This window comes from Pseudophryne corroboree, chromosome 5 (genome assembly GCF_028390025.1).
Source record: "Pseudophryne corroboree isolate aPseCor3 chromosome 5, aPseCor3.hap2, whole genome shotgun sequence".
NCBI lineage: Eukaryota > Metazoa > Chordata > Amphibia > Anura > Myobatrachidae > Pseudophryne > Pseudophryne corroboree.
This window is the reverse complement of record NC_086448.1, coordinates 648,265,837-648,292,834: the sequence shown is the minus strand read 5'-3', so window position 1 is coordinate 648,292,834 and position 26,998 is coordinate 648,265,837. Positions and strand designations below refer to the sequence as shown.

The 26,998-nt window shown below is 45.8% G+C and overlaps 1 protein-coding gene across 7 annotated transcripts in view; it reads left to right on the top strand.

Annotated features, from left to right (window-relative positions):
• Positions 1–26,998, top strand: part of TRAPPC8 (trafficking protein particle complex subunit 8) — a 324,404-nt gene that overhangs the window by 240,940 nt on the left and 56,466 nt on the right. For all 7 annotated transcript variants that reach the window (XM_063923649.1, XM_063923654.1, XM_063923653.1 and 4 more), the window contains 3 exons: positions 2,176–2,618; positions 23,397–23,544; positions 24,945–25,041. In XM_063923649.1, coding sequence (XP_063779719.1) covers positions 2,176–2,618; positions 23,397–23,544; positions 24,945–25,041 — 688 coding nt within the window. The remainder of the gene's footprint in view (positions 1–2,175; positions 2,619–23,396; positions 23,545–24,944; positions 25,042–26,998) is intronic.

The following is a 26,998-nucleotide window of genomic DNA, read 5'->3' as shown; positions in this document are numbered from 1 at the left end:
GGCTAACGCTACTCCTCACCTCTATAGGGGGAATTTCAGAGCTTTGCGCGCTGGCACCTATTGCTCAATACTGGATGTGATATCACAGTCTATGTAGTTGACTTTAGAGAGTATGGGGTAGACGGAATTCGACCGTTTTTTAATTCGACACAATTCGACAGTCAGACACCCTGCCGCCGGGACCCGAATTCGACATATTCAATAAAAAATGGATTTGACAGTCCCGCTGTCGAAAAACGGACCAATTGACGGATAGTGTGCGTCCTGGATTCGACTTTTTGGACGGCACAAAAGTGTTTAAAAAAACCCAGAAAAAAATTGCGTGGGGTTCCCCCTCCTAAGCATAACCAGCCTCGGGCTCTTTGAGCCGGTCCTGGTTGTAAAAATATGGGGGGAAAATTGACAGGGGATCCCCCGTATTTTTACAAGCAGCACCGGGCTCTGCGTCCGGTCCTGGTGCAAAAAATACGGGTGACAAAAAGCGTAGGGGTCCCCCGTATTTTTAACACCAGCACCGGGCTCCACTAGTCAGAGAGATAATGCCACAGCCGGGGGACACTTTTATATCAGTACCTGCGGCCCTGACATTAAATCACTAACTAGTCACCCCTGGCCGGGGTACCCTGGAGGAGTGGGGACCCCTTAAATCAAGGGGTCCCCCCCTCCAGCCACCCCAGGGCCAGGGGTGAAGCCCGAGGCTGTCCCCCCCCCCCCCCCCCCCCCCATCCAAAGGCTGCGGATGGGGGGCTGATAGCCTTGTGTCCAATCAAAGAATATTGTTTTATGTAGCAGAACTACAAGTCCCAGCAAGCCTCCCCCCGCAAGCTGGTACTTGGAGAACCACAAGTACCAGCATGCGGGGGGGGAACGGGCCCGCTGGTACCTGTAGTTCTACTGCATAAAAAATACCCAAATAAAAACAGTACACGCACACCGTGAAAGTAAAACTTTATTACATACATGCACGCCAACACACACATACTTACCTATGTTCACACGCCGACTCTGTCCACTTCTCCATGTAGAATCCATGGGGTACCTGAAAATAAAATTATACTCACAAAAATCCTGTGTAGCATCTGTCCTCTTCTCCTTGTAATCCACGTACTTGGCAAAATAATAAAACGCAATAACCGGACCACGCACTGAAAGGGGTCCCATGTTTACACATGGGACCCCTTTCCCCGAATGCCGGGACCCCACGTGACTCCTGTCACAGAGGGTCCCTTCAGCCAGTCAGGGAGCGCTACGTCGTAGCACTCTCCTGATTGGCTGTGCGCGTCTGAACTGTCAGACGGTGCATAGCACTATGCCGCTCCATTATCTTCAATGGTGGGAACTTTGCGTGCCGCTCCCTGATTGGCTGAAGGGACCTACGTCTTTTGTCCCCCGTATTTTTTGCACCAGGACTGGACGCAGAGCCCCGGTGCTGGTTGGAAAAATACGGGGGATACCCTGTCAATTTCCCCCCCGTATTTTTACAACCAGGACCGGCTCAAAGAGCCCAAGGCTGGTTATGCTTAGGATGGGGGACCCCACGCATTTTTTTTCTTGATTTTAAAACCCATTCCCACCCCTTCCCACTGAAAAACATGCTCTGATCTCTCCATATTATTTTAGTCAGTAAATAAAAAATAAAAAAATTATTTTAAAAAATATATAAATAATACTTGTGGCTCCTAATAGACAAACCAAGTAGATAATCCCTTCTAATATAAATAGATACGCTATTAGCAACCAAAAAAACACAAAAAAAAAACATGTTTTACATTTTTTTTATTAGATTCAAAATGAGGCGGACTGAAATTGACGAAATGACTGTCGAAAAGCACTGTTGTCGAATCGACATTCTTCAATTGAATATACTTTTGTCGAAAAAGACGCATTTTTACCATTGCAGACATGTCGAATTTGACAACTGTCGAATTTCAAAAAGTCGAATCTGAAACGGACGTTTTTTTGTCGAAAAGTACTGTATTGCATTGTCGAATTTTTTTTGTTTGTGTCGAAAATGCCCCATTTTTCGACATTTGCGGCAATTCGACCACAATTGCATATACCCCTATGTGTAGCTAAAAAGAAAGCAAAGCAGCCAGGCCTTAATTTTGTGCAGTTTACTCTGCAAAGTTTCAGGTTTACTTGTGGCTTAATATCTGTTTATTTCTCACCAAACAGGTGTTCTTCATAAACTTCCCCACGGGACTGCTTTGTGGAGAAATCAGAAAAACACATGTTGAATTTGTGAATGTGAGCAAGTGCCCGCTGACGGGTCTCAGGGTTGTATCAAAGAGACCGGAGTTTTTTACCTTTGGCAGCAATACTGCAGCACTGACACCACTAAGTCCTGCAGCATCAATGAACTGCAGTGCCTATAAAACAGTTGTTACTGACTCTACCTCGGCCTGCCCTGTGCTGACCTCATCTGTAACTCCAGTAGACTTTGGATTTGGTGGGGGAAGCCAGCCAGAGGTTGTGGCTATTCCTCTTACAGACTCTGTGTTAGCTCCTGGTGCATCGCTGCAGCTTCCACTCTGGTTACGAGGTCCTGATGAAGAAGGAGTACATGAAATAAACTTCTTGTTCTATTATGAAAGCACAGAAAAACACTCAAGAATGCGGTAGGTTTACCATTCAACTAACACAATAATTAACTATGGAGACATAATACTTCCTTTTGTCAGATTGGGCAATAAATAAGTAGTCCAGAAAGCCGGATTATATAGTTATAACCTTGCTTGTATGTGTGTATATGTATGTATGTGTGTATATGTATGTATGTATATATATATATATATGTGTGTGTATGTATGTGTAAGTGAATAACACTGATTATCCTATTACAATGGCACCGGTCAAGATGTGGGATAAATTTGTCAGCAAGCGAAGAATCGGTTCTTGAAGTTCATGTCTTGGAAGAAGGATTTCAGTGACTGACGAGGGCAGAATTGTAATTGCTAGTTGACTGGGTCAGACCATCTCCATATTGGCATGCCTTGCAGGGGTTTTGCTGGTATGCAGTGGTCAGTACCTACCAAATGTGGTCCAAGAAAGGACAAACAGTCACAGGATCGTGGGCACCTAAAGCACATGGGCAGCAAAAGCTAGCCCATCTTGGCCTATCCCACAGAATAGAACACACAGTGTGTAGCTGCAGACCGTTCAGAGTATCCATGCTGACCCATGTCTACTGCCAAAAGCAATGGGCCAGTGAGTGCAAGAACAGGACCATGGAGCAATTAAAGAAGTTGGCCTGGTCTGATTAATTTTATATCCACTGTCTGAGAAGCAATTATTGCATCTATCGGGCATGCAGGAAATTTTCACCATGCCGGACAGAGCAATAATTGTTAGTTGATCACGGTTATATAGTGTGCAGTTACTGACTCGATTGGCTGATTGGGCCTGTATTTGCATAGTGTATGGCTGACTTTGGAATGTGAAAATGCTGCTGGATGAAAAGCTAGAATGTCAAATGTGCGAATAATCTTGTGTGGCTGTTAGCATTTTGCAAAATTAGTCAGTTAGTCAGATGTATTCTATCACTTGTGCCAGAATATGTCCGGCTAGCTGACTAATTTTATAAAATGATTCTTACTGTACGTTAATGAATTGGTAGCAAATTATTTGGTATTTCTCTAATGTCCTAGGGGATGCTGGGATTGTATTAGTACCATGGGGTATAGATTGGGTCCATTGGAGCCTTGGCACTTTAAAAATCTTCAGTGTGTGCTGGCTCCTCACCTCTATTTCCCTCCTGCAGACTCAGTTTAGAAAAATGTGCCCAAGGAGCCGGGTGCATTCTCTGGCGCTCCATAGTGTTTTCTTCAAAACTTTATTTTAGTTTATGATTTTCAGGTAGCACTGGCTGGCACCAGTCTACCTGCATTGTGAGACTTAGAGGGGGGACCGAACCAACCTCTTATAGGGTTAATGGTCCGGAACCGCGTTGACAGGACAAATCTCCTGGAGTGGTGTTTCGCATTACCCCCAGGGTGTGCGTGCACGCCAACAGCATGCTGCCACCCCTAACAGAGCTGAAGACGCTGGTGCAGTGAGTACACACACCGGGGTACTGGTTAGTGGGTCCCCGGTTACAATGGCGGCATAAGGGCATGGCGGGCACTTTGCAGCGGGCACCGCAGCCCACAGCTGAGACCCACACTGGCGCTGGCACAGAATGGGGTTTTTAATCTTGGTTTCTGCATTATGGAGAAAAAGCCAGTATAATTATACACAGGGACCGTGCGCCATTAAGGGGGCGGGGCTTCACGGAGAGAGGGACCAGCATATCAGTTGCCATTTCCTGCTGCATCAGACTCCAGGCTGCATGCAGGGAAGTTCTGCTCTTCCAAGGATTCCTTAAAATCACCTTAAACTGGTACCAGGGAGATTTGTAGAAGGGAGGGAGCAATATATTGTCAGAAAAACTAGTTACCTTATCTAAGGCTCTAGTTTATGCCCGGCAAAGCACTGCTTAGCTGTGTGGCATTGTGTGCTGGTTTTATATCTCTCTCTATCACTCAATCCAGGCTGTCCGGGGTTATTTGTTATTTCACTGCCACTGTGTTATTTCACTGCTACTGTGTGTGTGTTCTGCTGTATCACCATGTCTGGCAAAAAGGCTGTGTGTCCATCCTGTAACACAAAGTTTTCCCCTTCTCCAGGGGGATCTCTGTTGTGTACTCAGTGCACTCTCCCTTCTCAGGGAAGCAGCACACAGGGACCAGAATGGCTGGATTCATTTAAAGGAATGATATTTAACATTGACTCTGAATTTGCTACTGCCAGGCGGGAAAGACAAATGCTTAAAAAATCTGTAGATGATTTTTTAGTTCATACTCCTGACCACAGACTGGCTCCTCAGCCCCCCCTGCTGGTCTCACAGAAATGCACACTCCCACATGTACTCCAGTCTGACTCTGAAAATGATGGAGAGGTAGACGTGGACAAAGGTGACAATACTCTGTCTCAAGGTGTGGAAGCTCTAATATATTCTATTAGGGAAGTCCTCAATATCCCAGATAAAGAGGCAGAACCTGATGAAGAGTCGTTTTTTTAATGTGAAACCAAAATCTACTGCCACATTTCCTGTCTCCAAGGAATTAAACACAATTTTTAAAGAGGCGTGGGTTAATCCTGACAAGAAATTTCAAATCCCTAAGCGGTTGCTAACCGCTTTCCCTTTTCCTCCAGAGGATAGGAAGGTGTGGGAAAATCCCCCAAATGTGGATACCTTAGTGTCCAGGCTGTTACGAACAATTGTACTGCCTGTACCTGCCGCTATCTCCCTGAAAGACCCTGCAGATCGTAAAATTGAAACTACGCTCAAATCCATTTACACAACAGTGGGAGTCGCACAGAGGCCCACCATTGCCTGTGATTGGATCACAAGGGCCATGGTAAAATAGTCTGGTAATATCATTGAGGGGTTTGACACTATGCCGCAGGATGATATCCTAACTTTACTGCAACATATCCAGGATGCTGCTAATTTCATGAGTGAGGCAAACAAGGAGATAGGCCTCATTAATGACCGCTCCACGGCTGTGGCGGTGTTAGCTCGCAGAGCCCTTTGGCTGCGAAAATGGACAGCGGATGCTGATTCCAAAAAGGGCGTGGGGAATCTTCCCTTCACGTGGATGCCTTGTTTGGTGAGGAACTAAACGAGTAGATTTCACCACAAGCAACAGCAGGTAAGTCCACCTATCTGCCGCCTGAATCTCCTTCGGCTAGACGTCCTTATCCCGGCCCCTCTCTACAGTCCTTTCGCGTGGCCATATTTAGAGGCAGGTCCAGGGGTGCCTCAAATGCAGCTAGAGGAAATCGAGGTAAATCTCGCAGACCAGCGGCAGCTCGGTCAATGGACCAGACTCCTGGATCTTCATCCACGAAGCCCTCCGCGTGACGGTTGGCCCCAGCTGCAGGCGGACTTTCAGGTGGGTGCTCGACTGCAATATTTCGCCCAGGTTTGGGCGGAGTCCTGCCTGAACCCTTGGGTAAGAGGCCTAATATCCCAAGGCTACCGGTTGGAGTTTCAGACACTCCCTCCTCACAGATACTTCAGATCAGGCTTACCAGCTTCACCTGCAGCAAGAGTTACCTTGCAGGATGCCATTTAAAAACTACTACAAACACAGGTTTGCAGTCCCTCCTCTGCTCCGAAGCAAGGGATTTTATTCAAGTCTGTCTGTGGTACCGAAACCGGACGGTTCAGTACGACCGATCTTGAACCTGAAACCTCTGAACCTGTATCTGCATGTGTTCAAGTTCAAGATGGAATCTCTAAAAACTTTGGTTTCTGGCCTGGAAGAAGGGGAATTCCTGGATATCAATGATGCATACCTGCACATCCCGATATGGCCCCCTCATCAGGCTATGCCCGTTGATAGACATATGATGGCTTCTTGACTCAACAAGAAGCTGCGTCGCTGCTGTTCCAGGACGAGGGATCCGCAGGCTACAGCGGTGGATGATTTGATGGCACCGTGGACTCACCAGTTCTGAAAAGGCTCAAACGGGAATGCGTTCAAGCAATTCTGATTGCCCTGGATTGGCCTTGCTGGGTCTGGTATGCTGACCTCCTAACCATGTCTCTCGACAAGCCCTGGCCTCTGCCGCTTCTCAATGATCTTCTTCATCAAAGGGCCATTCGTTTATCAAGACTTACTGTGGCTTCGTTTGACGGCATGGAAGTTGAAAGGGAGATTCTAGCCAGAAGAGGTCTTCCCTCCAGGGTTGTCTCGACTATGGTCCAAGCCTGAAAGGTGGTCACGTCAAAGCATTGCCACCGTATCTGAAGAAATATGTTTCTTGGTGTGCAGGTTGACAATGCCTATTCTATACCTTGTATAAAACACTCTAAAAGGTTAAAGAACACAGTACGCAATTGGCGTATGGAATACCGTAAGAGTACGCACGTAGCGTAACGAACGCTTAGCCGTGGACGAGCGGCACGTTCGCTCACGGCTTAGAGCGTAAAGGCAAGCACGCTATAGGCTGCCGACTAACGTAATGATACGCTATCAGCGTAGCGGACGCTCGGGACCACGAGATCACAAGCGGCGCTGACGCTCAGTGTTAAACCTTTATAACTATACCATAAACAGTGTACTCATACTGTAAACCCTTGTGCAGTGATAAGGTGTAAATGCAACACAGTGTAACCTTGTTAGTTGAAAAGCTGTATGAGCGTATGTGACGCTCTGAGAACCCCTTAGCAATATAATAAACACTCAAATACCGGTCTAAGGGTCTAACGCCTTTTAAGGAAATGAATGAACGTTCAATTGCAAAAGAATAATACAATACAAGTTATACACTACCAAGATAACATAAAATACCTAACCGAATCACTACACATAAAATACAATAAAGATACAATTACATTTAAGGGGGAAGGAGAGAGAGAATGGCTTATAACATTAAATAAGAGACAATATGGTTGCAGAGAACTTACGCACCAGGGGAAACAATTGCAAGCGCCTTTCTGGATATCCAGCTCCCGATTATCAGCAATGAGAACCGTTGAAGAGAGTAGAGCGCTGGCCCAGATCGGCTTGTCCTTTTATACACTACACACAATACAGTACAATGGTCCCTACATTCTTATTGTTCATTGGACACAGGAATTCGTCTTCGCATTATAACAAAAGGTCATAGGTTGGTTCATACAGGTGGGCTGTGACTATTCCTAACTGCTCAGGTGGGTGGGAAACTGGGTTTCCCGCCGCATGGGTAATAAAGTGCAAATATAGTAAATGTCCATAAACTTCTTATGTCCATAACTATACGCACGAGCGATTAATGCGCTTCAAACCAACACCGGAATATTGCTAATTATATTCTCTTCCGATGGATACTAAACACCACTGTGTAACCCCTGTCTGACCCTTCGTATCAAACAAAGAGGGATCTCTTTGTCCCCGAACATACTACATTAACTAAACTTTCAGATTCTATCAAAGGGACCATAATCTACAAAATACATTATATGAATAAAATATGTTACGATTGAGTCGCCCGCTAGACGAACACAAACTCTACCGTAAATGCGCATACCGCGCGTCCGCGAGTGCACGCGACCGCGAGTATACGCACGCACGGGAGGGCTCATGCACGTGCAGCGGGCACACGCATGAGGTGCATATATGGCAGTGTGCAGCGTGATATTTTTCTGACTTTGACAGTCCACCCTTTGGTAGTCACCAATAACTGCCACTTCCTAAAACAGTTCAAAAAGAGAAAAATATATGTCATGTATAATACATTTCTATGATTGGGTAGGGAAGGAGAGGAGGAGGTAGGAAAAGGGTATGACCTAGTGAGATAGCAGAAGCATGTGTGTATGAATCCATGTTTGGGGGGTCATGTATCATCGTGCCGTACGTGTTTTAAATCAAGCTTCGAGGTATTGCGAAGTATACATTTGAATTCCTTCTTATCCCGTGGTACGGGTCTGTGGATGGGCTGTCAAACTTTACCGAGCTCTTTTCGGCTTTTGGTTGCGACAAAATGGGGGAGCACATTTTAGTTGATGATACATGAATGGGGGAATATGTGAGTGCTGATATCTGTGCCTATATTCCCTATCGACTATGTGTGTTATTACCTGAAGGTTGTAGAGATGAAGATAAAGAACAATTATGGTAAATGCAGTGATAAACTATGTGAGTTTAATATACATTTGCCGATTGAGGTCTTGTCTTGTCTCGATGTACATGTTGATTGTAGTCTCCTTGGGCTTTTGCTATAAACGGTGTGCAAACAGCTTTTTCAATGTCCATAGACTTACAAAAAAATGTTGGGCTAGCGTAAAATTTAAAGTACTAGGGATATGGGGGGTCTATGGCATAGTCCATCAGTTGTCTGTGTAAAAGGTTGTCAAATTCTTCTTCCAAGCGGATGTCTTTGTATCTTGGAGGAAAACAAAGGAGAAACGGGTGAAAGAAACGGACCGTGGAATCACATTTTCATCACAACATTGTCTCTATCGTTGGGTCATAAACCAAATCAGTCGTTGTTATTACAGTATCTTCACTTCTTAAACTCATCACTCGGGCGCTACGTTTACACTTTAAAACCCGAACGCATCTAAATATCAGACCGACCAATATGATGACACCCAGAGTACACAAAAGAAATTTCCCTACATCCATGATAATTCCTTGAGTCCATTCTCCTAAACCAGAGAACCAATTTCGTGGGTTCAACCATGACACCCAACTGGTCAGCTCATTACCCACAGCGGCAAGGGTGAGATTGTGTTTCCTTCGGAACTCCCATTTTAATTGCAAAATGTCATCCATCTTTTGGTCTATGACCTCGGCCGGGTCCTCGGTGCTGTTTGTAATATATGTGCAGCACTTTATTCCATACTGAGTCGCTAGGGTAACACAATACCCGCCTGTCACAGCTGTGAGATAATTGAGAATCATCCTATGCTGAACCAGTTCTGTTTTATAAGCTTGGAGCTCCCTTCCGGTATACCTGAATGTGTCATCATACATTTCAGTGATATTGTCTAATAAATTTGCAAGCGCAGATATATATTTATAATTTATCACTCCTCTGGCGGTACGAGTGATATCTAACGCGATTAGGAATTGAATCCCGGTGGATTCATGGATCAGGTCAGAGGCCGGATGCTCTGTTCTTTCTATCAGGTGCCGTTTAACGATGTGTTCGTAATGAGTGTGAGTATAAGGAGCTTGGGCACTGCGGTGAATATCCTTCATTTTAGTGTGGGATACGGTCATTACCTCAGGCAGTACTTTTCCAATATAACATAACCCTTCTAAGTTTGGGGCAAGCCACTTATACGCCTTCCTCCCGCATATGAAATATGCGTCATCGGGGAGAACATATGGGACGGAGTAGGACATTACCATATTACACATTTTTCATATGAAATCTCCTAACCCTAATTCTCCCATCTGTTTAGTACACGTATCAGTTTGTACGATATGTGCACAGTATCCTGGTGATACTTCTCCAACTCTCATGATCCTACTTCCTAGGGTATACCTATATCGGAAATATTTCCCACTACCGGCTATGTGGCGTATAAGTTCTGTATCTGTAGGCATTCTATCGGCTCTGTATGAAAAGGTCATGGTTTGGTTATTCCATGACACTTCCTAATTTCCCGGCTTTCGGGGATTGGAAATGTTAAAACATACTAGGGATCTATCCACATGATATTGGTGGAGCTTCAAACTAGGAGGACTGGAGATATTAAACCTCCTGTCCACCGGCCTCCCACCACTTAGCTCAAGTACCTCCCCTATAGTTAAAGGGAAGGGCACTAATCCTGATTTGCTATGGCCTTGAGGTACTTGAGAGCATACCCAACAATCTGTCTGATTTAACACTTTACCCACTAAGGAGTGATAGTCACTCAATGGATGCCGGTCCATGTGGATATTAAAACTGGATTGGCATTTCTTGATACACCCATCCTTAACTACACTGTCACAGAGTCTACAGATACAGTTCTCTTTAGCTAACAATCCTTCACAATTTCTTCTATTGTCAATGCTACCAGATCGTTTTCTGATACTCGCCTTTACTCGGTGATTATGTTGTTCTTGGAAATCTACGCCTCCATCTCTGTCATCAGAACCCATTCCAGAACCTCTCTCGACCTCCATGGTACTCTCGCCGGAACAGACTGCTCTGGTCAACATCATGGTCAACAGGAAAATCCGGATCACAGTCTCTTGGGGCAAGTCCATCTTATAGGAGGAAATGGAGAAGAATGAGAAGGGGGAAAGAAACAATTGAGGGAGATGGGATGGGAAGTGGAGAAAAACAATAAAAGGGAACAGGGAATCGACAACTGCCTCCGATCTTATTATTCTCAATGCTCAGGTGCCGTCTCAGTCCTCCTAAAACAGACACTCCAGTGATACAACTTCCTCTACCGTCTGTTCCTTATCACGGGACCTCTCTGGATCAGCAACCTTCTTACAATGAGACGAATGAACCCAAGTCTCTCTTTCGGCAACCTTCAATGCTGTCGTGCTAATCAATAAGACTTGGTATGGTCCTTCCCATCTGTCAATAAGGCAACCTGAGCGTAGAAAATTCCGTATCATTACATAATCCCCAGGTTCAATGTCATGACAATTACTATCTGGCAGATCAGGAATCACTAACTTCAAATTATCATTCTGATTCTTTAGCTGTTTACTCATCTTAACCAAATACTTTACAGTCACTTCATTGTTACACTTCAAATCATCCTGAGGGTTAATCATGACATGCGGTTGTCGACCAAACAGAATTTCAAAAGGGGACAGATTAAGAGGGGACCTGGGGGTGGTTCTGATGCTGTATAATACAAGGGGCAAAGCTTCTGGCCATGTCAATCCTGTTTCCGCCATAACTTTGCTCAATTTGTTTTTAATAGTGCTGTTCACTCTTTCTACTTTCGCACTCGCCTGGGGGCGGTACGGAGTGTGCAGCTTACTATCAATTCCCATCAACTTACACATTCCTTGAAAGACATCACCTGTAAAATGGGTACCCCTATCACTTTCAATTATTCTAGGGATACCGTATCTACACACAAATTCCTGTACAATTTTCTTAGCAGTAAACATTGTGGTATTTGTGGCCGCAGGAAATGCTTCGACCCAATTTGAAAACACATCTATACAAACTAGTACATACTTCAAATTTCGACAAGGGGGTAATTGTATGAAATCAATCTGTATTACCTGGAAAGGACCGCCTGTAGGTGGGATATGAGATGGTTCTGTTGGTATTGCCTTTCCGATATTCTTCCTCAAGCAGGTGAGGCATGACATTGCTCTCTTTCCCGCATGGGAAGAAAATCCTGGGGCGCACCAATATGCTCTTACCAACTTGCACTTCCCTTCCTTGCCTAGATGAGTCAGCCCATGTGCTGCTTCAGCCAGACTTGGAAGGTATGCTCTGGGTGCCACTGGAGTCCTGAGGACTCCTGGCCATATCCCTTTGCCCTCCAAACTGCCCTTTCCTGTGTGGAACACAAATTTTGCATTTCACACAATTTCTGTGTGTTGACGGTATTAAATACCATCAGTTGTGTGGTGTCTGTCTGTCTGGGGGTACCAGCTGCTAACTTAGCAGCCTCGTCTGCTCGGCTGTTACCAAGTGATACTGGGTCTTGGCTATATGTATGTGCTTTACACTTGATAACAGCCACTCTGTCGGGTTCCTGTATCGCTGTTAGAAGCCTTTTGATGTGAGCTGCATGCGCTACCGGTGTACCAGCTGCCGTCATGAAATTTCTGAGGCGCCATAGGGCTCCGAAATCATGGACTACCCCGAAGGCGTATCTAGAATCGGTGTAGATATTGGCTGACTTGCCCTTAGCCAATTCACATGCTCTGGTCAGGGCAACCAGTTCAGCAACCTGGGCTGAGTGAGGTGGGCCTAGCGGTTCTGCTTCTATGGTGCCTTGGTCATCTACGACTGCGTATCCAGTACACAAGTCTCCCGAGTCCGTCTGTCTGTGACAACTACCATCAGTGTAGAAAGTAAGATCTACATCTTCCAGTGGGTTGTCACTGATGTCAGGCCTTGCCGTGAAATTTTGGGTCAAATACTCCATACAATCATGCATGTCATCTCCTGTATTAAATCCTCCTTCCCCATCACTCTCATCCTCCACCCTTTGTGCCTGTCCAGGCACACCTGGGAGATACGTTGCAGGATTTAATGCACTGCATCTCTTTATGGTGATGTTTACGGGGGCCATTAATGCCAATTCCCAGACGTGCCTGGTTTGGGCAGAATTCAGCAAGGCTGACACTGCATGCGGTGTATGGATTGTGAGGTTGTGTCCTAGCACTACATCTTCGCTTTTTGTAACTAGCAATGCTATCGCTGCAACACTTCGCAAGCATGTGGGGAGGGATCGCGCTACCGTATCTAGCTGAGCGCTGTAGTATGCTACCGGCCTGCTGGCATCACCGTGCTTTTGGGTTAGGACGCCTGCCGCGCAACCAGCACTTTCTGTTCCGTACAGCTCAAAGGGTTTCCCATAGTCTGGCATACCTAATGCTGGTGCCTGCGTTAGGCACTGTTTAAGTCTCTCAAATGCCATCTCGGATTCGTCTGTATGCGAAATCCGATCAGGTTTGTTTGATGAGACCATCTCCTGCAAAGGTAATGCTAGAATGGAAAAACCTGGGATCCAGTTACGCCAATACCCACACATTCCTAGAAATGTTCTGATCTGTTGCTGGGTTTGTGGCAGAGTCATGTCTCGAATTGCTTGAATTCTATCAGCGGTCAGGTGTCTCAGTCCTAGTGTCAGACAGTGTCCCAGATATTTTACTTTAGTCTGGCATAATTGCAACTTGTCTTTGGAAACCTTGTGTCCTGTGTCTGAAAGATGAAACAGGAGCTGTTTCGTATCTTTCAGGGACGCTTCCAGTGAATCTGAACATAGTAGTAAATCATCCACATATTGGATCAATACTGATCCACTCTCTGGTTGGAAAGACTGTAAACAATCATGCAAAGCCTGTGAAAATATACTTGGGCTGTCTATGAAACCTTGTGGTAATCGAGTCCATGTGTATTGGACTCCTCTGTATGTGAATGCAAACAAATATTGGCTGTCAGGGTGCAGAGGTACCGAGAAGAAGGCGGAGCAGAGGTCAATAACAGTGAAAAATTTCGCAGTGGGAGGGATTTGCATAAGGATGACAGCTGGATTTGGCACTACGGGGAACTGACTCTCAACTATTTTATTAATCCCCCTTAGATCCTGCACTAGCCTGTAACCCCTCCCCCCACTCTTTTTCACAGGGAAGATGGGACTATAGGCAGTGCTGGATGTTCTTACCAGAATGCCCTGTTGTAGCAAGCGCTCTATTACAGGGTATACTCCTAACTCCACCTCTGGCTTCAGAGGGTATTGTGGGATTTTTGGAGCTATCCTACCATCTTTTACTTGCACAACTACTGGAGCTACGTTTGCCATTAATCCAGTGTCTTGTCCATCTTTAGTCCAAAGTGACTCTGGTATTTGGGATGTCATTTCTTCTACCTGGGATGAACTCTTATTTATCATAACGGTCTGTGACATTAATTTTGATGGGGAGTCTAGCATGTCTCGCACTTCCTGAGCGTGATTCTCAGGTATGTCTAAGAATACACCTTCAGGAGTACAATAAATGACACACCCCATTTTACACAATAAATCTCTTCCCAGGAGATTAGTCGGTGCCGATGCAGCCAGCAAAAAGGAATGCTTGGTATGCAAAGGCCCTATTGTAATCTCTGCTGGTTTGCTAACAGGGTAGTGTTGTACTACTCCCGTTACTCCCATGGCTGGAATTGTTTTACCAGTGGTTCTCATGCCCACTGTCGAATTTATCACTGATTTGGCCACCCCCGTATCTACAAGGAAATTTAATGATTTACCAGCTACATCAATTGTGATCTCGGGTTCACTTCCAAGACTTGCAATCAATTTCACTGGCTGCAGATTACAGGTGTGGCCACACCCCTATTGGGTATGGTGACCTCCCTGAATCGCGCTGGCAGCAATTACTTGTGGTGGGGGTAGATGGGAACTATCAGAGATTTGCCAGTCTCTTCTTGGGGGATACCTTTTTGTTTCCCCTGCATGTGGCTCATAGCTCCACCCTTTCGGTCCTTGATCCCAATGTCTCGTGTCAGGTCGTTGTCTAGGGGATTGATATGAATTTTGCCTTTGTTTTGTTTTACAATCACGTGCTATGTGTCCCTCTCTGTGGCAACAATAACATTTTATACCTGTTGACTTACCCACAGGGGTCACAGTTCTGGGCTGAGGTGGCCGGGTAGTGAGGGCCTGTATGCTTACAGCCATTAACTTATCACTCTGTGACTCCCTGTGTCTGATGATATTCCGATCATGCCCAGCAGCAGCCTCTCCCAATGCATCCACCGACATACCTCTCCAATCAGGCCTAGTGGTTTGTATTCTATTCCTTAAAACCTCTTTTAGACCGTCCATTAATACTGAAACAGCTACTTCCCTGTGGTGTACATTAGTTTTAATGTCATCTAGAACAGTGTACCTAGCCATATCCTGCAGAGCCCGGTGAAAATACTCTGGTGTGGATTCACCTTCTTTTTGTTTTATTGTAAAGATTTTATTCCACTTTACTACTGCAGGAAAATATACCCCTAACTGTAAGTTGATTCTCTTTACATTATCCTGATTATATTCGTCTGTTAGTGGTACTTCCTCATCTAACTTGCAATCAGCGATAAACTTTAACGGATCAACACTGGGGGGTAAACATGCCCTCAAAACTGTCCTCCAATCTTTGTTATTTGGCTCTGCAGAATTTCCTAGCTCCCTAATATACTTTTGACATTCAACTAAATCTTTCCTAGGATCTGGGAATTCAGACATCATTGATCTTAATTCTGCTCGGGAAAAGGGACAGTGCATGGCGATGTTCCTGACAGGAGTTGCTCCTGAAGCTTCAGTTTTCCCATTTGGCACTGCTATTACCCTAACGGGATTAAGTCCAATAACATCATTCTGAGTAGATTCTACAACATGTGGTTAAATGGTTTCAGCATAGGGTATGGTGCCGTACTTACCAGTCGATACGACCTCACCTGTCCCTCCGCTAGGGGCCTTTGCTACTAATCTTACGGGTTGGGTCGTGCCCACTGCTGTTTCTGATATGGTGGCTGCTAGGGAGAGTGCTGATATTGTTGTGGGCTCATCCTCTTGGTCACAATCCTGGGGAAAGTTCAAAACAGGGTACAACTTGCACGGATTAGTGTTAGCATTAATTACTTTGGTTTCATTATCCTTAACTTCTACACATTTAACATGACCCTGAGTGCCATTCTCTGCAACCAATTTCTCTCCAGGTATGTATGGTGGTGGGGGAGCAGTGGCTATCAGTTTCCTGATAGGGTTAGATCCAGTGGCTTGCGCCAACCCCCTTTGTATTTCACCTTCCTGTTGCCACAATGTTAAATAATCATAATGTCTAATACGCCTTTTTGAAGACTTAATCAGGCAAACTCTTCTCCTTAAATTCTGTAACACTTCTGGGTTAAAACTACCTACCCGGGGAAACTTTTCCCCGTCATGCACAGTCATCCTTTCCCATTCATTGCACAACATTTCTGTGTGATGACCATATTTCTCACACATGATATACCTTGCCGACCCGATTGGTCGGTTTACCAAATCAACCTGAACCTGGGTTGATCGCCCCTTACCTGAACAAGTGGCCCCCATCTCTGCAGGCGTTGCTTTCACTACCTCTGACTTCCAATCAGGGTCTCCGGCAACCCTCACAGAAAACCAAAATGTCCGGGGTAAGGCTGCGGTGGGGGTTTTGCCTCGAGGTCCGCCCACTTAACTCCGCCCACGCTGGCCAATAGGGCGACCAAAGTTCCCAGAGGTTCCGTACCCAACCTAGGGCCCCTAAGTACGTCTACTTGCTCGGGCGTGTGGGAGTGTCTTACCCTCCCCAGCAAGTGTCAGTCGCTGGAATGTCCCCGAGTGATCAGGCTACTTCCCTTAAAATAAAAAAAAATTACACAAATCACGTTAACAATGTGCAAGTAGCGTTCTTCTGAATTCAAGACACGCTAATGCACACAATCACATGCGGTACAATCGTATCTGCACACAAGCAACTAATCTTATGTGCGGAACGATCAGTGGAATTGAAAATTTCTGCTGCAAATTCCTTCAGCGATGAGCTTTGTTGGCCTATATGGGTCTCGCACCAACCCTCTTCGGTTGTGCTCTCTACTTCTAGTCTGCTGTTCCTGAACCTCTTGTTCTGTGACCTCCTGGTCTGTGACCTCCTGGTCTGTTATGTACAGCAGACTCTACTGCTCATTAATGTGTCGAGTCTAACAAGGGACGCCTCCCAAGCCACCCCACGATATCACTCTCGCTGGTGTATCTCTTTCTACTGGCCTATGGTTCCCACTTCCGTAATAAAAGAGAAATCTTATATATACACACACTCTTACCACATGTACACTTTAATTTTTTTTTATTTCTGCGCAGAAATCCTTTCATTCGGTATTAGCCTAACCCAGAAGAATTGCAACAGAGAAAGTCTTTTTCTTTTAACTTTTAAACTTTTGGATTTGAGATAGATTTGTGTTATTTTTCGCGTTATTTCCTTATCGCTTACTAAACAATACTATCGTGCGGTTTGTATCATGTGGGCGTATCCGTACGCTCCGTTGCGTAATACACGCTCCGTGCGTCGACCCTTGCTGCGTACGCCCTGCCCTTGTAAGGACACGTGTACACAGACCAAGTACGTCCACAGTTACACACTACACGTTTATCAATGTGAATGATTTTTAACAGTAATCCTTCACTTACCACCACTCAAATCTCCCTTGTATTCTAGGCGAGATTGTGTGCGTGCCTTTTACAATTATTCCCTTAAATATTACTTTTAACTATTAATAACAACAAATGTCTCAACACGTTTATCACTAGTATGTGGCAATCAGGAGAATGAGGCACGAAAACAATACTAAACAAGAAATACAGATGTGTATGCTTATTGCTTACGTTCGCAAAACAGAAACTAAACAGGTTTTTAAAAGACAATAACGTACTGTTCCTACCTTTTGGTTCCGGATTCCTTCAGCACTCCTTACTAAGCGAAGCAGACGCTTATCTGGTCAGCACTACGAGGAATATTACCTCCCGCCTTTTGCTGACCGATAATGTCTGCTGGAATTACCTAGTGCAGATATGTGAAGAGCGGGCGAGTCCCCAATTGACCATGCCTATTCTATACCTTGTATAAAACACTCTAAAAGGTTAAAGAAAACAGTACGCAATTGGCGTATGGAATACCGTAAGAGCACGCACGTAGCGTAACGAACGCTTAGCCGTGGACGAGACGCACGAGCGGCACGTTCGCTCACGGCTTAGAGCGTAAAGGCAAGCACGCTATAGGCTGCCGACTAACGTAATGATACGCTATCAGCGTAGCGGACGCTCGGGACCACGAGGAGATCACAAGCGGCGCTGACGCTCAGTGTTAAACCTTTATAACTATACCATAAACAATGTACTCATACTGTAAACCCTTGTGCAGTGATAAGGTGTAAATGCAACACAGTGTAACCTTGTTAGTTGAAAAGCTGTATGAGCGTATGTGACGCTCTGAGAACCCCTTAGCAATATAATAAACACTCAAATACCGGTCTAAGGGTCTAACGCCTTTTAAGGAAATGAATGAACGTTCAATTGCAAAAGAATAATACAATACAAGTTATACACTACCAAGATAACATAAAATACCTAACCGAATCACTACACATAAAATACAATAAAGATACAATTACATTTAAGGGGGAAGGAGAGAGAGAATGGCTTATAACATTAAATAAGAGACAATATGGTTGCAGAGAACTTACGCACCAGGGGAAACAATCGCAAGCGCCTTTCTGGATATCCAGCTCCCGATTATCAGCAATGAGAACCGTTGAAGAGAGTAGAGCGCTGGCCCAGATCGGCTTGTCCTTTTATACACTACACACAATACAGTACAATGGTCCCTACATTCTTATTGTTCATTGGACACAGGAATTCGTCTTCGCATTATAACAAAAGGTCATAGGTTGGTTCATACAGGTGGGCTGTGACTATTCCTAACTGCTCAGGTGGGTGGGAAACTGGGTTTCCCGCCGCATGGGTAATAAAGTGCAAATATAGTAAATGTCCATAAACTTCTTATGTCCATAACTATACGCACGAGCGATTAATCCGCTTCAAACCAACACCGGAATATTGCTAATTATATTCTCTTCCGATGGATACTAAACACCACTGTGTAACCCCTGTCTGACCCTTCGTATCAAACAAAGAGGGATCTCTTTGTCCCCGAACATACTACATTAACTAAACTTTCAGATTCTATCAAAGGGACCATAATCTACAAAATACATTATATGAATAAAATATGTTACGATTGAGTCGCCCGCTAGACGAACACAAACTCTACCGTAAATGCGCATACCGCGCGTCCGCGAGTGCACGCGACCGCGAGTATACGCACGCACGGGAGGGCTCATGCACGTGCAGCGGGCACACGCATGAGGTGCATATATGGCAGTGTGCAGCGTGATATTTTTCTGACTTTGACTGGGTAGAAAATATTCTACTATGGAATTTTACCCGTTTCCTGCTCTTCCTGCAGGCAGGTGTGGATATGGGCCTACGGTTAGGCTCCATCAAAGTTCAAATATCGACTTTGTCCATATTCTTCCAGAGGCAGTTGGCTGTGATTCCGGAGGTACAGACGTTCTTAAAAGGTGTCCTTCGCATTCAACCGCCCTTTGTCCCTCCTAAGTCTCTGTGGGATCTCAATGTTGAATTTTTACACAGGGTGGACTTGAAATATCTAACTTGGAAGACTGTCATGTTGCTGGCATTGGCCTCTGCGAGGCATGTCGTGGAATTGGGGGCTTTATCCTGTAAGAGCCCTTATATGATATTCCATGAGGATGGGGTGCAGCTCACAGCTTGCCCGCACTTTTTGCCGAAAGTGGTGTCGGCCTTTCACATAAATCAACAGATAGTGGTTCCAGGGCCGGATTCAGGGGGGAAGGGGGGCAATGCTCCCCCTAACAGTCATAGCCACGCCCACTTACATGATGGTGACGGCAGCCACATTGCCAGTCACAGCCACCAGGTCCAGCAGCGGCACGAGGAAGATCCCAAGGTAGCGGGGCAAGCTGTCTTCGGCACACAGTGGGGAGAACGAACTGGATGAGCAGTTTCCGCCACTGCTGGTGCTGTTCAGATGGGCTGTGCGCTGGGGGCTCGTCCATTATGGGCCCGGTCACCGCAGGAGATGGGGGTAAGCCGCTCTGGGTGGCAGCGATCCAGTGCAGCAGCATTCTCCCTCTGCTGGCATCGCTCATCTTCCTCCCCTGACTCCCCCGCCGTCAGCGCCTGCAGCAGCCAGCACAGCCCAGCATCTCTCACCTGAACGTGGATCCTTCATAGCGGCAGCATCTCCCTCCCCAGCATCCGGCTACCTGTACCAATACATGGCACACTGCAGCAACGCCAGCCCCACAGGCATGGACGGGGGTCGTGCTGGCTCCCTGCGCTGCTGGTCCCGTCAGAGGTGGGGGCTGCTGCCAGGTGATGGTGTGTGGCTAGACTGACATCCCACCCCATCCTCCATGTACCCGGGGCCCCTAGCCCCATCTGCCATCATCACATGGCATCACCCCCACCTTGGGTGTGCCGCCCATCTGTGTGTTAGTAGTTACATGTGCCCGGTGTGTGTGTGCTACATAATAAGTACATGTGCTGGAATATATTACAGCCCTACTCCACGACTCGGTAGATAAATTCTCTGCGGTTTGGAGCCCTTGGTACCAACATTTTCAGAGACAATTGCCTTGAACCTTATAGACTCACTCGCTGCTTTCCGCGCAGATTTAGCCCTACTATTTTTCAATATGGAATGAAGACGCTCATCCCAATACTTTGGTGTTCTCAATTTTTCTGCCTGACTCTTTTTGTTCCCATGCCCCCCCCCCAATTGAATACTGTATCTGCATGTGGTGTTATTTTTTATTTTATTTATTTGTTTGTTGTTGTTTTTTGCACTTATGTGTGTTTATATAAAATTCAAGTGGACTATACTGTTTTGAAATTGGCTGTGCAATATGTCGTGCAACATTACTCGTACTATACCCGGATTTGTTGTATTTCTGGATGTAACTTTTGCTGTGTTGTACTGCTCTCCACTTTTCAAAATAAAGAGAAAAAAAAAAAAAGTACATGTGCAGCCTGGTAATGCTTTATATGCTCTTTAGAGCATTAATGGACAGTTGGGATGGGAAGTGGGAGGAGTAATAAGTGTAGGAGAGGAGTCAGGAATAAATAACCCGCCCCCCCTAAAAGAAAAGTCTAGATCCGTCCCTGAGTGGTTCCAGTAGTGTCTGACAGAAAGACTGACTCCCTTTTTGTCATTTTACTATGCTACCAAGATTGGATGTCCTGCTTCCAAGCAGTCATTGCTCGTTGGATCAGGATTACTATCCAACAGGCTCTTCAGCAGCGTTGCCACTGCCGAATTCTATTCGGGCCCACTCCACTAGGTCGGTGGGTTCTTCCTGGGCCGCTGCCCGTGGTGTCTCGGCCTTACAGTTGTGCCGAGCAGCTACTTGGTCTGGTTCGAACACTTATGTAAAGTTCTACAAGTTCGATACCTTGGCCGGTGAGGACCTTCAGTTTGGTCAATCACTTTTTCCGGGATCTCGGCACTCTCTCTCACCTGTTCCGGGAGCTTTGGGACTTCCCCATGGTACTAATACCATCCCAGTATCCCTTAGGACGTTAGAGAAAATAGTTTAATTCCTACCGGTAATTCCTTTTCTTTTACGTCCTAGAGGATGCTGGGGTCCACATTAGTACCATGGGGTATAGACGGGTTCACCAGGAGCCATTGGCACTTTAAGAGTTTGAGAGTGTGGGCTGGCTCCTCCCTCTATGCCCCTCCTACCAGACTCCGTTTAGAAAATGTGCCCGGAGGAGCCGGTCACAGCTAGGGGAGCTCTCCAGAGTTTCCTTAGTAAAAGTTTTTTGTTTTGTTTTTTGAGTTTATTATTTTACAGGGAGGCTGCTGGCAACAGTCTCCCTGCAGCGAGGAACTTAGGGGGGGAGCAGTGTCCGCCCTGCGGGATCTGAGCCACTGTCTCCGCTGACTGGACACTGAGCTCCAGAGGTGGTAGATCGTTCCCCTCCACAGGGGATCGCTCACCCCGGCAGCATGCCGCCACCCACTTGCAGAGCTGAAGATTGTGGTGAGTGAGACACCGACCCCCCTAGCAAGCGGGGGGCCGGTGTGAAGATGGCGGCATCAGGGTAGGAGCGCAGTATTAACTGCGCTCTGGGAGGCTCAGCGGTACATTGTGTGGCGCTGTAGCCAGCGCCTGCACCCTACACTGGTCACTCATCCTGTCGGGGTCCCCGGATCTCAGCCAGCCTCATTCCTCAGGCAGTATAATCCATTGAAGAGCGGGAAGACAGTACCATTTTGGGGGCGGAGCTTCTCAGAGCGGACCCAGCAGCGTTCAGCGCCATTTTCCTGCCTGCAAAGCGCTGTCCAGGAAAGAAACAAGTCCCTCCACAGCAATCTCCAGCTATCTCACGGTACTAGGGGGTTGTAGAATGGGGAGGGGGCCAAAACAGCTGTGTAACCTATTAAGGTACACAGTCAGCGGATTTATTGGGAAACTGTACATAAAGTTAAATAGTAGAGGGAAAAAAAGGATAATCTACTGTATATAATAAAATCACATGCCAATTAGAGAAATAGACAAATGAGGAGAAGAGAGTGGGTAGAGTGCTAAAGAGAGGAGGGTAGAGAAAGTAATCCCAGGCTGAGAGAGAGACAAATTACTGTAATCCTTTTTTGGAAAGCCTATAGGGCTGTCTTGCACACATCCTCATTCCCTACACCACTTACCTCCCTTTTCAACGCTGACTTCCCTCCGGGCCTTCATCCTCTCTCTTTCCCATTGGCGCACTTCATGTTTGACCCCTCTTGGTCAGCTGGTTAAGGGATGACATACAGTAGTTCTCAGTTTTTCCACTCTTCAGGAGAATTGAAATTGAACCCAAACAGTACGTCCGACACCTAATTAAGTTGTGAAAATGAATGTAATTGTGAAGTGCAATATAAATTCTAACGCCAGTTCATTAATTGCCTGCAAATTCCAAATATATTTATTTCTATAACTAGATTTTTACTCCAGATAAAAAAAAATCAATGTAACAGAGTCTCGTTTACTGTGAATTGAATGCAAACATGTTTCCTCCTCACTCATCTGCACAAGTAGTACAGCAGCGGGGCTCCTATTTCAGACAGTCAGTCATGACCACGCATTCTGCAGCTGACCACACTGTATTTGATCCTCTCCCTGCTGTGCTTCAGGAGAGTCATGATAAGAGGCAATTATTTATTTTGTTGACCACAAAAGTTTTAGTGTTTGTAATTGTGTTTATTCTGTTTCCGGAGTGAGAATTGTCCTCTGTAATTGACGATCAGATTTTTATTGACTTTATAGTGTTTTGTACACTAGATTTACACCCATAACATCTTATGAATAAACTGTTCCCATATAGATCACATTGCTGTTTTGTCCCTCACAGAGCAGCGGCACTAGTGTAAGCGTGTGATATTCATCATTGCACATGACTGCTACCTTGTACAAACAAAAGCAAAGAATACTGTACAATGCTACCAGGGAAAGCTTCCATTGCCTGTCACATGTTTTGTAGTGTGCTACAGTAGTATGCACATATTCATTTTTAATTTTTGTTTCATAGAAAGTCTTTAAATGAAATGTTTGACAGTTGATTTTGTTTTTAGCCATAGGGTCTTAAGGCACACTGCAGTTGTATGTACCAGTAAGTCGCTGAATGTTCGGGCGTCAGTTTCCAGAAGCAATGCGCTAGAAGATGAGGAAAGTAAAGGTGGAAATATGCTTGTGTTTGTGGACGTAGAAAACATGAATACGGTAAGCTTGGTAACAAACTGTCACTCGAGTTCACATGGAATTTATTTGTCTATGCAGATTCTAGCAGCTTTACTGTGATGCGGGATGGTATATGAGGACTTGTACAACAAGTTTAAATTTCCCCTCATCAGCTTGCGGTAGAACTTTCCATTATAGTAGGGAAAGCAGAACAAGGTGCTGTGTAGTATGTAATTTCACTGCAGTGTGTGAAGTGTGTGTAACATGCACAGTATTCTATCAATTATGTAAAATACAATTACAAATCAATGTCTGCACAGCAGGGCTTGACAAATCTTTCTAAAATCTGAGCCAGGATGAAAGTTTAGGAGCCAGACCTCTCTCTCCCCCCCCCCCCCCCTCCCTTCCCAACAAAAAACTAACTGAACCTCTCCACCAACACATTACGGAGCAGCTACCCCCCCTTCCCCCCCAGGCAAACCAACCACCAGGGCCACATGACCAAGGGGGATACCCCTGGCACACCAGTCCTCCGCATCCACACTGCACTGCAGCTACCCCCCGGACAAACAACAACCCTCACCCCCCGTGACCACATTAATGAGCAGCTTACCCCTGCGGCCACACAAATGAGGGGGTAGCTCTAGGCAAATAACCACTCCGCAGCCTCCCCCGGGGCAAAACAATCCCTCCTACCCTATGGCCACATCACTATCCCTCCGAAGCTGCAATCCCTGGCCACGCATAGACCCTCTTATTGGTGATCTCTATGCAGATGGAGTTTGGAGACAGCAGGATGGAACAGACAGGCACAGCAGTCAGTGCAGGCCAGGACAGACACTCAGCACATGCACTCCTGTGTAAGAAATGGCCGCCGCAATACAGGCACGCCTCCAAAAATCTCTGCTGTGGTTGTTGGGGCTGAAGAGGATCTGCTTCCTCCCTCCAAAATCTGATAGCCAGGCAGCAAAATCTAGGGGCCATGGCTACCTGGTCTTTAGGATTTGTCGAGCCCTACTGTATAGTGATGTACTAATATAAATGCCAAATAAACTCAAATGAAATATGCATTATAACTGAATATTAATGTTTAACTTGAAGGAAAGATAGTGGGTAGGTCAGGAGGTAAGAGTTTTAAATGTAAAAGGGCAGGAGGAGTGTGATCTGCTCCAAGTGTTCCAGACTATTAAGAATGTATTAATTGGCCCGCTGCGCAGAACAGCCATAACTTCTTGGTGTATAGTACACCAATACGTTTGAACATAAGGGACAAGTATACTGTATGTCATGGAAGTGATGGTTACTTCTCTGCTAATTATATGAATACATTTTGATTAAGTAATGAGATATATGTGTGAAAATTAGTGTTATGCTCTTGCTTACTGACACATTGCAAACACCGTCCTATTTTTATAAATTTATTTTGTTCTTTTTGGTTTTAGAGTGAAGCAGGGGTGAAAGAATTCCATATAGTGCAAGTTTCCAGCAGTAGTAAGAACTGGATGCTGCAGAAGTCTGTGAATCCCACGGCTGACAAAGGTGTGAGGCTTCTCCTACTGGCAATATCTGACTGTTATGATACTATTATGAGATACTATGATGAGATAGGAGTGGGATATTTGGATGACCCCTCTGAGTATACTTAGAATAGTGTATTGGACTACAGTAATTCAAAGGTTTTGTATGTCCTCCTCCTCTTCTGATCAGTGCCTCATTTTACAGTATGGTTTCCTTAAACCACAAATACTTCAGTTGCTACATTTTGGTATATTACCAATCTGTAAGTACTGCATTTTGGTGAAGCATGTTTACTGAATCACAGCGATCAATCAACAATTGAAGAGGCGACTCAATAAATTCTTTACGTAACAATTTTCTTAATTTCTCTGACGTCCTAGTGGATGCTGGGAACTCCGTAAGGACCATGGGGAATAGACGGGCTCCACAGGAGACTGGGCACTCTAAAGAAAAGATTAGGTACTATCTGGTGTGCACTGGCTCCTCCCTCTATGCCCCTCCTCCAGACCTCAGTTAGAATCTGTGCCCGGCCAGAGCTGGGTGCTCCTAGTGGGCTCTACTGAGCTTACTAGTAAAGAAAGTATTTACTAGGTTTTTTATTTTCAGTGAGCTTCTGCTGGCAACAGACTAACTGCTACGTGGGACTAAGGGGAGAGAAGCAAACCTACCTGCTTGCAGCTAGCTTGTGCTTCTTAGGCTACTGGACACCATTAGCTCCAGAGGGTTCGAACACAGACACCTGTCCTCGATCGTCCGTTCCCGGAGCCGCGCCGCCGTCCCCCTTGCAGAGCCAGAAGAACAGAAGCTAGAAGACGACGAAATCGGCGGCTGAAGACTCCTGTCTTCATTAAGGTAGCGCACAGCACCGCAGCTGTGCGCCATTGCTCCCAGCACACTTACACACTCCGGTCACTGTAGGGTGCAGGGCGCTGGGGGGGGGGGCGCCCTGGGCTGAAATTGATGTACCTTTGGCATAAAAATACATATATACAGTCTAGCACTGTATATATGTAAGAACCCCCGCCATTATTTTACTCTGAAAGCGGGACAGAAGCCCGCCACTGAGGGGGCGGGGCCTTCTTCCTCAGCACACCAGCGCCATTTTTTCTTCACAGCTCCGCTGGAAGCAGCTCCCCAGGCTCTCCCCTGCAGTATCCAGGTACAAGACGGGTTAAAAAGAGAGGTGGGGCACATAAATTTAGGCGCAAAGAATACTAAAAAAGCAGCTATTGGGTATATCACTTATTAGCAGTGAAAATCCCTGTGTTATATAGCGCTGTGGTGTGTGCTGGCATACTCTCTCTCTGTCTCCCCAAAGGACTTTGTGGGGTCCTGTCCTCAGTCTGAGCATTCCCTGTGTGTGTGCGGTGTGTCGGTACGGCTGTGTCGACATGTTTGATGAGGAAGGTTACGTGGAGGCGGAGTAAGGGCAGATAAGTTTGGTATCGCCCCCGTCGGGGCCGACACCTGATTGGATGGATATGTGGAAGGTCTTAAATGACAATTTAAACTCCTTACATAAAAGGTTTGATGACGCTGCAGCCTTGGGACAGCCGGGGTCTCAGCCCACGCCTGCCCAGGCGACTCAGAAACCGTCAGGGGCTCATAAACGCCCTCTATCTCAGATGGTTGACACAGATGTCGACACGGAGTCTGACTCCAGTGTCGACGATGATGAGGCACATTTACAGTCTAAAATGACTAAGGCCATCCGATACATGATTATTGCAATGAAGGATGTATTACACATTTCTGAGAGTAACCTGGTTAATACCAAGAGGGTTTATATGTTTGGGGAGAAAAAGCAGCCAGTGACTTTTCCCCCATCCGATGAATTAAATGAATTGTGTGAAGAAGCGTGGAGTTCCCCTGATAAGAAATTAGTGATTTCTAAGAGGTTACTGATGGCGTACCCTTTCCCGCCAACGGACAGGTTACGTTGGGAAACATCCCCTAGGGTGGACAAGGCGCTGACGCG